The sequence below is a fragment of the Crocuta crocuta genome, unplaced genomic scaffold (assembly GCF_008692635.1).
Source record: "Crocuta crocuta isolate KB4526 unplaced genomic scaffold, BGI_CrCroc_1.0 scaffold197, whole genome shotgun sequence".
Taxonomy (NCBI): domain Eukaryota; kingdom Metazoa; phylum Chordata; class Mammalia; order Carnivora; family Hyaenidae; genus Crocuta; species Crocuta crocuta.
Genome location: NW_027532002.1, coordinates 9789029 through 9807417, shown reverse-complemented (window position 1 = coordinate 9807417; position 18389 = coordinate 9789029). Strand labels below are relative to the sequence as shown.

The 18389-nt window shown below is 41.8% G+C and overlaps 1 protein-coding gene across 4 annotated transcripts in view; it reads left to right on the top strand.

The window, feature by feature from the left end:
- Nucleotides 1–18389, top strand: part of SNX10 (sorting nexin 10) — a 48387-nt gene that overhangs the window by 20102 nt on the left and 9896 nt on the right. For all 4 annotated transcript variants that reach the window (XM_077775338.1, XM_077775337.1, XM_077775336.1 and 1 more), the window contains exons 3-4: nucleotides 14113–14199; nucleotides 18269–18369. In XM_077775338.1, the coding sequence (XP_077631464.1) occupies nucleotides 14113–14199; nucleotides 18269–18369 (188 nt within the window). The remainder of the gene's footprint in view (nucleotides 1–14112; nucleotides 14200–18268; nucleotides 18370–18389) is intronic.

The window sequence follows — 18389 nt, the reverse complement described above, 5'->3', positions numbered from 1 at the left end:
CGAAGTCGGACGCTTAACCGACTGAGCCACCAGGCGCCCCGTGTGGCTGACTTTTAGTCTCCACTCCTCCTGCAGTCAGGCTAATATCGTTAGTCTCCAGTTCCTCCAAAGGTCGCAGTTGGTACAGTGTGGTTCTGAACCCCCATCATATTCACATTGTTGGCCTCTCTGGTGGCCAAAGCTCAGGCCAGCAAAGGTACTCCTGTCAGGCAGGACATTCTAGAGGCCTAGAGATCACCTCCCAGTAGCTGAAGGCAGAGGCCAGACCTCTCTCTGGGGGAGGTGGACTCTTCCCTACACACCTGCTTCGGCCTGACCACTGGGCAGGCAGTGCCAAGGGAGTGAGGCTGTGTGATTGCTGGCACATTCCCAAGGCATATTTTAAACCTTGTTCTCTCAGGGGGAGGGGCGCCTGGGTGGCTCAGCTGGTTAGCTGCTTACTCTTGGTTTTGGCTCAGACCATGATCTAATGGTTCATGGGATCGAGCCCCAAGCCTCATGTTGGGCTCTGCACTGACATCCTAGAGCCTGCTTGGGATACTCTCGCTCCCTCTCTCTGCCCCTCCCCCACTTGTGTGCCCTTGTGCTCTCTCTCAAAATAAAATAAGTTAAAAAAATAAATAAAAGTCGTTCTCATAAGGGGGAAACTGCCAATGAAAGCAACAAAGACTTTTTTTTTTCCAGTTAGAGAGTTTGTTTTAAAATTTTTTAATTTTTAATTTTCTAAATTTTTTACTTGGTTTAATCACTTGATTTTTATTACAGACTCATTTCAATTACTAAAAACTACAGCACAAAAACTAATTTAACCAACTACATAAAGAAAGTGTTTTATTGACTGTGCAAAAGTCTTTTGTTATAAATAATTATATAACATAACATCGGGGTGCCTGGGTGGCTCAGTCAGTTAAGCATCTGACTTGATACTGTTAGCACAGAATCTGCTTTGGACCCTCTATCTCCCTCTCTCACTGCCCCTACCCTGCTCGTGCTCTCTCTATCTCAAAACTAGGGGCGCCTGGGTGGCTCAGTCGGATAGGTGTCCGACTTCGGCTCAGGTCATGATCTTACCATTCGTGGGTTCGAGCCCCATGTCGGACTCTGTGCAGACAGCCAGCTCAGAGCCTGGCGCCTGTTTCTGATTCTGTGTCTCCCTCTCTCTCTGACCCTCCCCTGCTCATGATGTCTGTCTGTCTCTCTCAAAAATAAATAAAATATTAAAAAAATTATTAAAGAAAAAATAAACATTAAAAATAATATAACATTAAGGAATTTTAAAGTAATTTTTTTCAAGTTTATTTATTTATTTTGAGAGAGACAGAGACAGAGCGTGTGAGTAAAGGAGGGGCGGAGAGAGACAGAGAGAGAGAGAGAGAGAGAACTCCAGGCAGGTTCTCCCCTATCAGCACAGAGCCTAATGCTGGGCTCAAGCTCACGAAAGCATGAGATCATGACCCGAGCTGAAACCCACAGTAGGACCCTTAACCAACTGAGCCACCCAGAGTCCTTGTACCATTAAGGAATTTTAAACTAGAAAGTCCTCTAACTGAAAAGGAAAAGAGTGTGGTAAGAAGAGAGAGGTTTAATGTTTGGAAATTTACGCTAGCCTCTGTCAGGAAGAACTAAGCATAGCCGGGCTGGGTTCGGGATGTGTTGTAATGTAGCGCCGCTCATTGCTTACCAGTCCGCTGTCTACCTGTGGCCAGAGCGATCTGTGGGCTTCCTAATGGCATTGCTCTTAGAACAGAGTTAAAACTCCTAAATGTGTTACTAAGGCCTTCTGTGATTGGACCCTGCTTCTTTCTCCAGGCTCATCTTCTGCGCCTCCCTCTGCCCCGATGCACTTCTCACTTCTTATTTTGGAGCTTATTTTGCAGACTCAAATGTTCTGTGCCCTCTGGGCCCCTGGGCTTTCACAGAATTATCCCCCCACTGCTTGGAATAATCTCTCCTCCCCCAGACTTCACTCTGTGTGGACTGGCTAACTCCTCTTTATCCTCAGGCCTCAGCTTAGAAGTGAAGAAGAGAAAAAAAAAAAAAAAAGTGAAGAAGAGGATTTCCTAAAGCCCCAGTTGTAAAAAGGTTTTTTACCTCACCACCTCCCCTGTAGTCAGTACAGTCAGACATGGGGGAGGTTTTGGTGGAGCCTTTAAATATCCTAGTGCCTGGTTGTAGTTTCGTGCAAATAATTCATTTCCCACCTGACTGCATATGTAAGGGCCTAATGCAACATCACTGATTGTTCTAGAATCTAGACCAAGGAATTGGTGTGTGTGTAAGCACTTTCCACTCAGTGCCCGTAGCAGACATTACTAATTAATCTTGACATTGGCACATAAATTGAGACCTATTTACCATCCTTGTTTATAATTCAGATAGTCTAGGAGGGATGGGTCGGTTCTACCTAACTGGTAGTGCCAGCCTAGAAGTTTGGTAATTTTTTTTTTTATAGATGTGGGGTGTGGGTAACCAAATGTAGTCTCTCTTGTTAAAATAGCTTTATTATTGTAATAAATCTAGAGAGAGGAGAACCGGGAGCGAGAGTCTCCCTTGTTAGTTAAACATGTTCCATTTGCACATTGGTTTGGATTCCCAGGAGAACAGTATGTGAGCTGATGGATCTTCCCCATAAAAAGGCTCTGGCATCGGGCCATTGTAAAATTAAAATGAATTCAGAGTCATTCATGCGTGCAACTTTAATTTACAATTAAAATATTATGGTTACATATTTTAATAAGAATAATTAGATGGGCTCAACTGAATCAACTCTTCTGTTTAATGAGACAGAACCCAGAATCCTAATGAAAAGGCAGGTGGCTGTGTCAGGAAACTTGTTTCAGACTGCCTTTCGTGGAGTCGGGCATTTTTGTTCTTTTTCTATTCTAACGTCCAGAGTGAGCAGTTTGGCTTTTCAGCGTAACTAAGGGCCCTTGCTCTCTGCCACGTTGAACTCCTCTTCTGTGATGTGTGAATAAACAGTTCCCGTCTACGGGGACAGCATTTCATGGCGTCCCCCATTCCGGTCCCTCCAAGGCCCCGGCTTTGTTCCTCTGTCCAGGGCTCACGTGGTGTACACGGGACAGTCCTGCCTATGTGGTATGACGGGACGGGTGGGCCGAAACCCCTGGTGTGGGTGTGGGTGTTGGGGATGGGATGTATATCTCCCCTGCTCTCCTGGATCACGATGACTGAATTCTCCCTTGAGAAATGTATACCTTTAGGATAAGGGCTTTCTTCAAAATGTACATGCTTCATTCTGGGTAGAGCAGCAACTACCAGTTATTGAACACTAGTGGCAAGAAATCCCTCAGCCCTGTGGCTGCGGATACCCTGAATGGAGCAGATCCAAGTGGGCCCAAGAGAGTTCCAGGGACCACGAGGATCCTGCCGCTGAGGGAGGAGACAGGGCTCTATGGGGACAGATGCCAGGGATGTGCTGCCATTTTGGATGTGTTGCCTCAAAACTTACATTTTCATGTTCAGGATCTGCTTGTGCTGACTGATGGTAGCCTTTTGCACTCGCTCTAGGAAATCATGCTTTTGTTATTGGGAAACTGATTGGAAACTGACTGGGCTAGAACCAGTGAATGTCATTAAAGAATATCCCATAAGCAAGCCTTCCACCTGAGTCCTGTAATGCTGGGGACTTTGAAGGCAAGTGACAAGACAAGACAGAACACTCTCCTATTCCCCCGAACGATATTTTTGTCTTTTCCTTCTTTGCTTGTGTGATGTGATATGATGATAGGAAAATGATGGGTGTGAGATAAATGGGGATTTTCTGTATATCCAAAACTGCTAAAATTAACACTTTTATTTATTTTTTTACATTTTTAATGTTTTTATTACTTATTTTTGAGAGAGAGAGAAAGGAAGAGACAGCGCATGAGAGAGAGAGAGAGGGCAGTGACAGAGAGAGAGGGAGAAACAGAATCCAAAGCAGGCTCTAGGCTCTGAGCTGTCAGCACAGAGCCTGACATGGGGCTCAAACCCATGGACCATTAGATCACGACCTGAGCTGAAGTCAGATGCTTAACCGACGGAGCCACGCAGGCGCCCCTAAAATTAACACTTTTAAAACAAACTACATTGAACTATATATGTTCGACATGTAAAGTTTTCTAAAATATTGTGCAGTAAATAAAGCAAGATGCAAAACAGTATTTATATTATTCTCCCACTTGTGTTAAAATTAAACCTATATACATACACATGCCAGTTATATATTTATATATATATATAAAATGTAAAAATTATAGAAGTCCTTGCTAGGTGGACAAAAAATGGGGAGTTGAATACATAGGGGACTTCATTTTCATAGTGTATTCATCTGTTTTTGAAATTTTATGTATCTCTCTTTGATTATATACATGGCTGGCTTTTATAATTATGAAAAAATCTTATTTTAAAGGTAGATAAGTATTAGGCTATTGTGTTAATGGTCAATGAATGTTGAATAAATGGTTAACATATTAGGTCTATGTTTCTGACTTGCTTTCACTTTCAGGTGCCACATTTCTTCCCTTTCATAATGAAGTCAGCTTAGGATGACTTCCCTTCCCCTCTCCCTCCCTTCCTGTCTCCCTTCTTCCCTTTTACTTTCTCTTATTGTAACTTTTGATTATGAAATTTTAAACATACACAGGGCAGAGAGAATAATGTAATGAACCCTTGTGTACCTAAGGATTCAACAATTAGCACATTGTTAATTCACAACCAAGCTGTCCCCTACCCACATCCATTTCTCCCTGCTACCAGGCGGTGAATTACTTTGAAACAAATTCTAGACATTGTGTATTTTCATTGGTAAATATTTCAGTATTAATTTCTAACAAATGATCCTTCTTAGGAACAAATCAGATTATTATGCCTTAAATAATTAGCATTAATTCTTCCATACCATCAAATATTCAGTCAGTGTTCAGGTTTTTTGGATTCTGTTGGGGGAAAAATGTATATATTTATTTCTCATCATGATCCAACTAGGACCACACATTGCTTTTAGTTACTGTAGTGCTTGAAGTCTGTCATTCTGCCTTTTCCCCTTTTGTAATTTGTTTGTTGAAGAAACTACATCTTTTGTTCAATAGAGATTTTTACAAACTGGATTTTGCTGATTGTGGCCTGTGGTATAATTTAATACAGGTTGGCAATTACTTCTTGTTACAAAAGATGAGGTTTTTGCCACTACACTTTTCCTAATATATCATGAGATACAAAAGATAACTCTCCTTAATTCTGAACGCTACTTCTATAAAACTTGCAACACCATGGACTGTTATAAGTCATATAAAAGGCAGGTCTAAGTGAGTCTCATCCACAGATATTTCTCCTGAAGTAATAAAAGCCTTCTTAAAAATCATCATTCAAAACTGCCAGAGCATGGCATTTAAACACCCTCCAAGCTATAAAGTAGAAAGTAACGTCTCTTGTAGTATGCCTTTAGGTGATTTGTCATAACTATTATTAGGAAATAGGAAGCCTACTTGATACATTCCTTCTGCCTTTCAAGCTTGTTATTTGTATAGAATGTAGTGTGCAAAATGGGTTAAATATTAGTTTTGAGATTGTTACGTGGGAGTCCTGAACAGAACACTGGTGAATAAGACCTTGGTTAAATTCTACGAGTTAGAACATTGCCTAGCACAGCATCCGTGTTCTTTAATTGAATGAATGAATGAATGAATGAGAATATGCATGAATCCTTAGCTTAAATACATAAGCATGTAAAACATACTTTTGAATAGGAAAAAAAAAAACCATCCTGAGAAAGTGAACACATAATGAAGCAAGTTTTCATCTTTGTGATAGAAAATTCTTATCAAGGGTATGAAAAATTAATATTCATAAACACCTAGGGAGTCTGACTAATATTAGCTTTTGTCCCTACTCGTCTTCCTGTAATCTGAATAAATATTCTTACAATTAGCACATGGTTATGTTTCCTGTACTGTAAAACTAGGTTACAGTGAAAATTAAAAACGAAAAAATACACCAGTCAAAATGGCTAAGATAAACTATAGCGATAACACCATCGGAAACTGGTAGGTGTGGTGATGTCACACTCTGGTGGTGATTTGCATTTCCCTAATGGCTAATGACGTTACACCACTTTTTATGTCCTTGTTCGCGATCTGTATGTCCTTGGTGAAAAGTCTCTTTGTGTGTTTTGCCTATTTTCTAATTTAATTCTTTATTTTTTTAAATGTTGAGATGTTGTGTTTTTTTGTTTTTTTTGTTTTTTTTTAGTTTATTTATTTCGAGAGAGACCGAGAGAGCGTGAGCCGGGGAGGGACATAGAGAGAGGAGAGGGAGAATCCCAAGCAAGCTCCTCGTAGTCAGTGCAGAGCCTGATGCGGGGCTCAAACTCAGGAACCTGAGATCATGACCCGATTTGAAATCAAGAGGCAGACGCTTAACCTACTGAACCACCCAGGTGCCACATAAATGTTGAGTTTTCAGAGTTTTTTATATTCTAAGTATAAGTCCTTTGAGGGATGTGTGATTTGCAAATAATTTCTTCTAGTCTGTCATTTGTCTTTTCAACTTCTTTTCAGGGTCTTTTGCAGAGGAAAGGTTTTTAGTTTAGGCAAGCCCTACTGCATCACCATTTCCTTATGTGTATCATCCTTTTGGTATCAAGTCTACAAACTCTTCATCTCTGCCTATGTCCCAAAGACTTTCTCTTGTATTTTTTCTTAATAGTTTTAGGGTTTTGTGTTTACATTTAAATCTATGATCCATCTGGGGTGCCTGGGTGGCTTAGTCAGTTGAGCGTCCGACTTTCGCTTAGGTCATGATCTCGCGGTTCGTGGGTTCGAGCCCCGCGTCGGGCTCTGTGCTGACTGCCAGCTCAGAGCCTGGAGCCTGTTTCAGTCTGTGACTCCCTCTCTCTCTGACCCTCCCCTGCTCACGCTCTCTCTCTCTCTCTCTCCTAGAAATAAATAAAAAACATTAAAAAAAAATCTATGATCCATCTGAGTTAATTTTTGTAGAAGGTACAAGGGTCAGGTCAAATTTCATTGTAGGCCTGTCGATGTCTAATTGCTGCAGAACCACTTGTTGAAAGATTATCTATACTTTATTGAATTGGTTTTACACGTTTGTCAAAAGTCACTTGGACATCCCTTTATAGGTCTATTTCTGGGTTTTCTGTTGTTCTGTTGATCTGTGTACCTCTCCCAGTACCAGACTGTCTTGATTACTGCAGCAGAGGGATTCTTTTTCACTCTTTTCTACTTTTTCAAAATTATTTTGGCTATTCTAGGGTCTGTCCCTTTCCATGTAAATTTTAGAAGCAGCTCATCTGTGTCTTCAGAAAATCTTACTGGGATTTATACAGGAACTGCATGAAACCTATAGATCAATTTGGGAAGAATTGATCTCTTTACTGTGTTGAGTCTTTCAGTATATGAATGTAGTACAGACATATACTTACGTGGACATATACAAAGAGGTATAGACTTCTTTGATTTCTTCCAACTGCATCTTGTAATTTTCAACATTAGGATCTACATCGTTTGTTTTTGAATCATCTCTGTAATCGGTTGATTAATTCTCCAGCATTTCATGAAGACCTACTGTGTGCTAATACTGTGCTTGGGACTAGAAATATAAAAATGAAATAGAAAGAAAGACTTTGAGAAGAGCATGTTGTTTGAACTGATAGTAGCTAATGGCAATTGAAGATAATTCTTTCCCTCCAAAATAATATGATTACAGGGAAAATGGAAGTCATCTGAGATTTATCTTGCTGAAAGAACCACTAGATAGAATATGTTTGAGAGCACAAGCTTTGAGTTTGAAACCGAGCTCAGCCTATTGGCCATTTGGCTTTGGGCCGGTTGCTTGAGCTTTAGAAGCCTTACTTTCCTTATCTGCAAAATGGGACAGATCATCAATTGGCCTCTTCCTTAGGATTATCGTAAAGATTAAAGAAAAATATATGTAAAACACTTTGGCACAGTGCCCTATATGATACAGTTACTTTCATTGTTAATTTCATCTCTTGTGGGGGCTAAGAAAGAGAAGACAAGGTAGGTGGATAAATAGAAAAAGGTTGAACCTGGGGCAGTGGTGGTGGGGGACAGGGTGCATTACAATCAAAGAGCAACTATTAGAAGAGAACATAGGAATTAGATGTCCGAAGAGTCTAGCAGCCTCTCTTTTCCTCAGAAGCCTTTTCCCACATGGAGAACAGTAGGGATCAGTTAGTTTAAATTTTTAATTCTACTCTGCCTGGCTTCTTCCTCCACACTAGATATAGTCATTAGGCCCAAGAAGTCATTAAAGTGTTTAATAAGGTTATTAAATTGACTGACTGCTGCTGCTGTGGCAATTTCCAGAGGAAACCCATACGATTGTAGGTGTGGAGCTCGGAACTGTCCTCCGCGGCTGACAGGCTGTCAACATTCCTTTGAAGAATGGTGGGCAGCATCTTGAGGGATGCGTCTAATTAAGAGATTATAGGTGAACCTTGGCTTCCTGGGTGTGCTATTCATAGCTGGAAGTATGGCGAAACTTCACTAATTCCTACTAATTGCGGGGTGGGGGAGGGGAGGCCCATCTGAATTATGGAATATTTTAAAAGAAATGTACTTTTATTACTTCCAAGTACATATTTTAACTCCAACTAGGCAAACAAATTGTCGTCTGGCACAGGTCTTCTGGGACCCAAGTCGCTGAAGCCATCAGAATGATTTTCAATTATTTCTATGTAAATAGGTGCTTCCAGAATTCTTTAGGGTGCACGAAAACAGTTTGTTCTCATAGATCTTAAACATTGCTCATGTAGCCATACGCTGTTAATTGGCACACCCTTAGAGGAAGGGGTTTGGTAAATTAAGATAAACTTTAGACCAGCTGCTAAATAACTTATCATTAATTCACGGAGTCCGAGAGCCCAAGTGGATGAGGATTTTATTCCAGTTGAAGTTTGACCTCGATTTTTTCCCCAAAGGCAGTTCATTCATTCCTGTAGTCATTCACTGATTCATTAGGGGATATTAACGGAATGCACTGGCTGTGCCAGGCGCTCAGGTCGGACATGACAGCCTGGGGTGCCCTGAAGGAGCCCAGTGCCTAGTAGACGTGGCCTACAGGCATCACAGCACAGTAAGCTGTGGCGAGGAGGGATGGTGCCCAGGGTGTGCCTGGAGGCGTTAGGGGTTCAGAGGAGGGCCAGGTGAACCAGACTGGGTGAACTGGAGGGTTTCCAGAGGCCGAGTTGCATTTTGAAAGATGAATTGGAGTTAGCAGAATATGAAAGCAAGAGGCAGGTGACAACGACGACGAAAGCAGAAAGTAGGGTAGGGATCGCAGTCCAGGCAGAGGGAACAGTGTGTTCAGAGGCATGGAGGAGTGAACTGGGGTGTCACATAGGTGACCTTCGTTTAGCCTTTAGTGATGAGTGGAGTGAAAATCATGCTGTGCTACCTAAGGAGTCTGAACTTGATCTTGAAAATTATGGGGCAGGTTTTGCAGGAATTTTAGCAGGGAGATGACGCCCCCAGACATGTGCTTGGGGGTCATTCTTGTCTTAGTGTGGGGGATGAATTGAGTGCAGGCGAAGTCTGGCGTAGTTGGGTTTCTGGTGGGGCTGCCGGGGATGAGATGGGGGAGCGGGATGGCGTGTGTGGCAACGGTATAGACTCTGTGCTCATGATGTAGGCAAGAGGCTGGGAGTGTGCGGCGCTGCCGAGGCTGGGCTGGAGACGGAACCATTGGCTCACACCGGGTGCTTGAAAGCATATGTTGGATGAGATCATCCTGGAAGTGCACCAGGGTGTGAAGGACAGCAGCTGGGGATGGCTTTCCGGGCCACTGAGGTGTTTAAGAGAGCAAGAGGGGTAAAAGCTCACTGTTCACAAAAGAACAGGGATATTTAGCACACCCACTGAGTTAAAAATTTTCAAGATCGAAAAAATATTTGGAGTTTTAGCACCACAGTTAACTTTAAATGTGCATTTAAAATGCATTGCTGTTCTGGGGGTGCCTGGGTGGCTCAGTCGCTTAAACGTCTGACTCGATCTCAGCTCAGGTCATGATCTCATGGTTCACGGGTTCAAGCCCCATGTTGGGTTCTGCCTGGATTCTCTGTCTCCCTCTCTCTCTGCACCCCCCCATCAAAAATAAATAAACACTGAAAAAAAAATGCATTGCTGCTCCGAAAAGACTCATTTTCCTAGCAGAGTTTTAGAATATGTACTCAACACGTCCTTCCCAATGTAAAGAGTAGACTTAATGAGTAACAATAATAGTAGAATTTGAGAATTCCAACCCATTGAGATGAAGAAAAGACTTTTTACTGTAATTTTTCATTATGCTGTCCGTCCCTTCTATAAATATTAGGAGCACTTGCTCTGAGCAAGTACTGTGAAATCCTTAGGTCAGTCTGAGTTTGGCTGAAAAATTACAGTGTTAGAGTGTTTGCTGCTGGATTCTTAAATTAGTAATTTTTTGTGCTTCAGAAGATACATACAATTGGTTTAGCTTAATTGCTTATTACCAGTGTCTGTGGGAAGGTCTCAATGCTTTGAGTTTATTATAAGCATTTTCCTTTCTGTGTAATAATACTTTACCTTCATGTAGCACTTAATGAAAAACTTTGCAGGCTTTCCACCCGTGTTTTATAATCTGATACTCCTAATGAATAGCTGAGATGTGGTTGGATTTTATCCCAAGTTTGTAGCACATTGACAAACGGATTTCCTTTTCTTTTCATTTTTGTGTAATCTGTGTAAAGGGCCACTATTTCAGTAACAGGTGCATATCTTCTGCTGTTAATACAGAACATTGAGGGGTACCTGGGTGGCCCAGGCAGTTAAGTGTTGGCTCAGGTCACAGTTTCATGGCTCATGAGTACAAGCCCCACATCTGGCTCTCTGCTGTCAGCGCAGAGCCGGCTTCAGATCCTCTGTCTCCCTCTCTCTCTGCCCCTCCCTAGCTAACGTGCGCTAGCTCTCTCTCTCTTTCTCTCTCAAAAATAAACATTTGAAAAAAAATATGGAACACTGAGCTGTCGGAAATATTTAATTCCTCTCTTGGAATATTCAAGAACTCCGGCCTCTCCAGTGGAAAAGTGGAGCTGCCAGCACCCTGTGAGGGCGCATGGCCCACATGTGACCGGATGACTGGGTGCCTTCGGGCTGCAGGGCAGTGGAGGGACGGGGGAGGGGTGCAGGATAACCTTGTCTGTAACCAACGTCCTGCCTGGCTCAGCGTAGGCGGAGTGGTGACCAGGGCCCACACTGCTTTTAGGGGTTTTCATTGAAACATGAACATGTTTTAATTTCTTTTAAAATCAGAAAAAGAAAATAAACTTTCAGATCAAATGAAAGGTTTTAATATATAATGTTAATATATTTCTCTTTAGGTCAGTGTGGTTATAAAGTATGATTTTTTATTTTTTAATTTTTTCTTTTTCTTTTCTTTCTTTCTTTTTTTTTGTGTGTGTGGCAGAAAGGTCTCATGAAGGTAAAAGTACCGAAGGCCCATGAAAGCCAGAATGCAGCCCTGAGAGTGTGGGGGGCGGGGAGGGGGGAAGAGGTGAGGCGGGATTTGGAAAGATAAATGTGGTCTACTTTGGACTCCAGTCTTCTCTTCCTAACCTATTTGCCCTTCTGTTCATTGATCTGTTGATGATTGGTTCATTCCTTCCAAGAACTCTGGGTGTGTGGAAAGTACTTCAGGGAAATGAGTTAACACACACACACCCCGACGGGAGACAGAAATGACAGACTAAGGGCATGGTGCCTGGGTTTTGTTTCAGTTTCCATCGCTGGGCAGTTTTTCTTATAATTTAGAATGTGCTTTTGAGAGGGGCTTGGGGGGCTCAGTTGGTTAAGTGTCTGACTCTTGATTTCAGTTCAGGTCATGAGCTCGTGGTTGGTGAGTTTGAGCCCCGTTTCAGGCTCTGCTGACAGCGCAGAGCCTGCTTTGGATTCTGTTTCCCCTCGCTCTCTGCCCCTCCCCAACTTGCTCTCTCTCTTAAAATAAACAAAAATAAACTTAAAAGGGGGGTTGAGAAACAATGGCCAAAAATGCTTAGAGCATCACTATGTTGTCTTATTTTTATTATCTCTCTGTCTTCTAAATGACTTAAAAAAAAATACGTAATGAAAAGCTTTTAAAGTAAGACTTTTGGGAAGATTCACTCACAATCCCTGTATCCTGTGGGCAGGCAGTGGGGCAGAAGTCTCAAATTTGAGAACAAAGTGTGTGTTGCCTTAGAAGGTAAAATTTGAGGGGCACCTAGATGACTCAGTCGGTTGGGCATCCCACTTCGGTTCAGGTCATGATCTTGCGGTCCGGTCCATGAGTTCAAGCCCCACATCGGGTTCTGTGCTGACAGCTCAGAGTCTGCAGCTGCTTTGGATTCTGTGTCTCCCTCTCTCTCTCTCTGCTCCTTCCTTGCTTGTACTCTCTCTTTCTCTGTCTCTCAAAAATGAATAAATATTTAAAAAAATTTTTATAAGAGGTGAAACTTAACAGGTGTCAAAAGGGAATGCGAACTATTTTTTTCTGCCTTTAAAAAAAAAATGCCCTGTGCTGAAAAATTATATGATCTGCCTAACAGAATAGAGGTTAGAAAACACCATCATCTCTCTTTTGGCTTCTTCTCTAGAACATTCAGAGCCTGCCTCTCAGATGTGCCAGCACAAAACTGTAATAAATGCCTAAGATTTTCAGCCTTGATGCCCTCCTTTTTTAGATAAAAAGTTGAAATATTTAAAATAAAATTAAATTTGGGGTACCTGGGTAGAGTATTGGGTTAAGCATCCAACTTTGTCTCAGGTTATGATCTCATGGTTCATGAGCTCAAGCCCCACTTCAGGCTCCATACTCTCCCTCCTTCTCCATCTCCTTCTCTCTCTGCTCCTCGGTCACTTTGCTCTCTCTCTAAAAAAAATTTTTTTTACATTAAATTAAATAATTCAAGGGGTGTCTGGGTGGCTCAGTCAGCTAAGTATCATGACCGACTTCAGCTCAGGTCATGATCTCACAATTTGTGGGTTCGAGCCCCACGTCGGGCTCTGTGCTGACAGCCAGCTCAGAGCCTGAAGCCTGTTTCAGATTCTGTGCCTCCCTCTCTCTGACCCTCCCCTGCTCATGCTGTCTCTCTCTCTCAGAAATAAATAAATAAATAAATAAATAAATAAATAAATAGAATTGTGTTTTAACTTTTACCCTGTATTTCCGATTCTTATTGTCTTTCAAAAGGAACAAGATTGTCTATCGTGTTTTTTTTAACATCTCTTTTTGTTTACAACATGAGGTTATTAAGAAGATGAAATTATTTACTATATGGGAAAATATATTTAAAAATAGAAAAGTATTGGGTAAAAGGGTTTCATCTTGCTGTTAGTAAGTTATTGCTGCTTATTGTATTGAACGTGGGCTGTGTACAAAGTCATTTTCATCTCCCATTGCTTGCTTTTCACATGACCTTTGCCACTCTTTTATATTTTCTTCTAGGAAGTGAGTTATCAGGCAGGACCTATAGTTTTTTTATTTTTATTATTTGTATTTTTATTTAGTTTTTGGGAGAGCATAAGCAGGGGAGGGGTCGAGAGAGGGGGACCGAGGATCTGAGGCAGGCTCCGTGCTGACAGGCGGACAGCAGTGAGTCTGATGCGGGGCTCGAACTCATGAACTGCGAGATCATGACCTAAGCCAAAGTCGGGTGCTCAACCGAAGGAGCCACCCCGGTGCCCCAGGGCCTATAGTTTTAATGTAGAGAGATGAAAAAAGTAAGAAATGACTAGTGTAGAGGAATGAAAAAAGTAAGAAGAGTAAGTTTTGAGAAAAATCTGAACATTTCTCACGATTAAAAATAAAACATCAGTTACTTTCTTACTGTCTTCATGTAACCTGTAAGACTCCCCAGAAGTACCCCCAGGTTGGAGTTACACCATTTAAAAAATTCCATTTGTAGTATAAGCGCTCTTGGACTTCCCATGGTGCCTGATTCATTAGCTTACTTCTTGTTTTTTAAAGAATGAACCACCACGGCTCATTTCAGTTTTGTTCTAGTACCGTGTGCCTCTCTCTCTCTTCTTTCCAGCCCTGCTTGTGATTCTGAAACATATTCCTTTTGTGATGCCTTTACAGGAATTTGTAAGCGTCTGGGTTCGAGATCCTCGGATTCAGAAGGAGGACTTTTGGCATTCTTATATTGACTATGAGATATGTATTCATGTAAGTATTCGGTCAGTAGTCTGCAGAAATCATGGTAATTTTCAGGCAGCATATGCATTTGATAGGACACTCTGTTATACTTTAAAATTGAAGTTTGTAAAAATTTTCCTATTTCAAAGAACTGACTTTGAATGATTACAAGTAATGCCTGTATCTCAAATGAAGTAGTTAAGATGCTTCCTAAAGTTGGAAAATGACTCATTTGAATTCCTTGTTGCAGCTTTGCTAATGTTAATATTTTAATGTTTATTGCCTTCATGTATGAAAATGTGAATACATCTAAAATTCACAGGTAAAGTGTATTTATAGCTCATTAATGGTATTTCTTTATGATCTGTTATAGCATATTTCTGGGTAATATATTGCCTGATAAATCTTAGGTTTTAAGAGGATATAGAGCTCTCTGGGAAACTGATATGCAGTGGTTTTATAGGTGGAATAAGAAAGTAGAAAACAGATAATGTGCAATTATTTTGCCTTAGTCTAGATTCATGATTAACATAGGTAAATAACTAGAAATAATGTGCTTTATTTGGAAATACTCTATTATAATCTCTTGAATATTTTTGTGTGGTGTATGGCCTTCTGTAATCACCTTGGACAAGGGTCAGCAAACTTTTTTGGTAAAGAGCCAGATAGTAAATGTCTTCAACTTTGTGGGCTCTATATTCCTTCTAAAAACTACTCATTTCCACTATTGTAGGGTGAAAGCAGCCATAAACAGTACACAAATGAATAAATGTAACTGTATTCCAATAAAACTTTATTTGCAAAGACAAGTGGGAGGCTGGATGTGGCCCCCAGGTCATAGTTTATTGGCCCCTGATCATGAAAATAGTTACTTTTCCCATCTGTTTTAGTTCACGTTTCTCTTGGGAGTATAGACACATACTCAGATTTTATCTGTGAGTATATTCAAGTCAGGAAAAATTTAGCTACCTTTAGTCTCCCCATTGTAAACAGTTAAACTGGTAGATTGCACACTCAAGCATCAGCAATAAAACTTTTTTTTCTCCTTTCATCCCTTTTTTCTTTCAAAGTTCCCCAACTTAGAAAAAGTAAAAAAAGTAAAAACTCAGAACTGCTTTTTAAAAACATTTTTTTAGAACTGCTTTTTTGATGATTGTGTTGAAGGACACTGCCGGGGAGTGTACCTTGTATTTTCTTGTATTTTGATTTTGGTTTTACTCATAAAGTCACACCAGATTTGCATTCTGGGTGGGAAATTATAAGATGGGTATATAAGAGTAAGCATTTGAAAATGAAACGGAATTCTTTAGTTGCCTTTTTAACTTCCTCTAAAAAATGTGTGGGTCTTTATCACACTTCATGGTAGATGTGAAATTTAATTATCCTCAGGGAGTTAATGAAAGCATAGATTTTTCTCTGCTACTTAAGTTGCATGAGGTGAATTGAGAAAGGCCTGTCTCAGGCCAGAAATGATAGATTCCACAAATATTATTTGATAGTCCTTCTGGCATTTCTCTGAAATGCTAATAAATTGACAAGGACTAAATCATCTTGGCTTGGGAGATAACAGAAATCAGCATATAGATTTAGAGGAGCTTAATAAATTAGTGGTCTCAGCATAGTCTGGTCCTAACTGTCCATACCTGTTTATGATTAGGAATGGANGGTGGAGAGGTACTAGAGAGCTCTAGTCAGCCTCATTTAGATGCTGTACCCACAGAGCTTTGCAGGTAGAGAAGCCTGCGCTAATCCATTTAAATTAACCTCAAGAGAAATGATAGCAGATGACTGTGAAATCTCAGCATTTATTTAGAACTATAAACTAGCAGACTGTAGACGCTCTCCCAACCTTGTCCTGCAAATGAAGGACTTACGGCTGGACCTGTGTGTGGCCGAGGTACCAGGTGGACGTCCAGCTGACGCCCACGTTACCGACCTCCACAATAATCCGGAACAGAGAAATGAAGGGGAGTTGGAATTGGTTCCGTCCTACCTAAGGTGTCCGGAGTCCCTGCGGTGGCCTGGTCCTCTAGAGGACACATGCCCCGGCTTTGCTAGGACACTCGTCCTGGTGTGAACGGCCTGCTGACTTAGTCCCCAGGGGTCACTTTAGAGTGAGGCCCTGGCGGGCTTTGAAATCCACACACAGAATGTTACTGTGCCACAAACTCCGTCTGGAGCGTTTGGCTGCCATATTGTCAAAGGTGACGGGCTTTAGACCGGATCTGCTTTGGGGGCAGATCTCTTCACCTGTCTGCTTTCCGAGGTTTTCTGAGCTGCGCCAGGCTTAGGAGAACCCGGAACTGCGCCGTACCTTTCATGGGAGCGGTTTAAGAACTCAGGCACTTAATCACTCACGTTCGCCAAGAGAAACAACGGCTGGGTGCTGATTAAGTGGTAGGATAGTAACAATTTTGAAAGAATATAAGTCTTGGCGACCCCAAATTTTCTCAGCTGGCAGCGTAAAGATTATGAAATAGGATTTTGTCTTTTTTTTAAAAAATTTTTAAATGTTTTTATTTATTTCTAGGAGAGAGAGAGACAGCGTGAGCAGGGGAGGGTCAGAGAGAGAGGGAGTCACAGACTGAAACAGGCTCCAGGCTCTGAGCTGGCAGTCAGCACAGAGCCCGACGCGGGGCTCGAACCCACGAACCGCGAGATCATGACCTAAGCGAAAGTCGGTCGCTTAACCGACTAAGCCACCCAGGCGCCCCTGAAATAGGATTTTGAAATAAATCTAGAGAACAGAAATCTCTTTATGAAGCCATTAGACAAGATACTTGCCAGTCTCTTGTTTTACACAAAGGAGAAAGGAGAAGCATGTATTTACCAGTCTTGGGTTCACCCCAAGGAGAATTGCTGCTGTTTTGCTCAGGATGGGGACTCCGTAGGTGGCTTTTCCAAGTCTGCCGTAGGGTAGCCGGAAGGAAACTGACATCTCCTATCGAGTAATAATAATAATAATAATAATAACATTTGTCGGGTACTTATCATCAGTCCTTACAACCACCCGGTGAAATGGGTATGCACTGCTTCATCTCCATTTTACCACTCAACAAACTGGAATTTAAGTGACTTGCCGTGTGGCAGGACCAGAACTGGCACGTGGGTTCTCCATGGGTGTGACTGTCCCTGTGTACCACAGGCCTCTCTCTCCCTTGGATCACACTCCCTCGTACTTCTAGTAGAGAAGGAGACTGCTGTTCTCTTGTTTAAAAGTGATATCAGGGGCACCTGGGTGGCTCAGTCAGTTAAGCATCTGACTTCAGCTCAGAGCATGACCTTGCAGTCTGTGGGTTCGAGCCCCGCCTCCGGCTCTGTGCTGACAGCTCAGAGCCTGGGGGCTGCTTCAGATTCTGTGTCTCTCTGTCTCTGTCCCACTCGTGCTCTGTCTCTTTCTCTCTCAAAAGTAAATAAATATTTAAAAATTAAAAAAAAAAGTGATATCAGAGGGGACCTGGCTGGCTCAGTCAGTAGAGCATGCGAATCTTGGTCTCAGGGTCTTGAGTTCAAGCCCCACATTGGGTATGGAGCCTACTTAAAGTAAAAATTAAAAAAAAAAGAAAAAAAAAGTGATTTCAGGATGCCTGAGAACCACCAAACCTCGTGGTCTGTGTGATCTGTACTGATGGGCCATAGCAAGGATATAATGGCTTCTTGTGGTGTTATGTCAAAGGCCATAAGAAGGTGTCTCTAATTCCCAAAGGCTTCTCCAGCCACATGGATGGAAGGTGTTAAAATGGAGGGATGACCCCGAGTTTTTATTGGTCATTCAGACTTCAGGATTTGTTTAATTTTTAGGATTCATCTTTGAGAGCAGTACTAATAGGTGAGCAGGAGGCTACCTCAGGACTCAGGGAACGACAGGGTCAGGCCTTGCCCCAGGACAGCACTGCGCATTGATGCCATGCCAGCTGCTTCCAGGGATGTTCTGGTGCTGGGCTTTGCGCAAGATTGGACTCTAGCATAAGTGCAGACGTACTTTTGGTTTTTAAAAGTCCTATGAAAATGAATATGGGTGCATTTGGTGACTTAGTGACAGAAGAAAAAACATTTTTTTCCTGAACTGAGGCTTATATATTTTTTTTTCTTCAAACAGACCAACAGCATGTGTTTTACAATGAAAACATCCTGTGTGCGAAGAAGATACAGAGAATTCGTGTGGCTGAGGCAGAGGCTCCAAAATAATGCATTGCTGGTGTAAGTGACTTAAGCAAGTG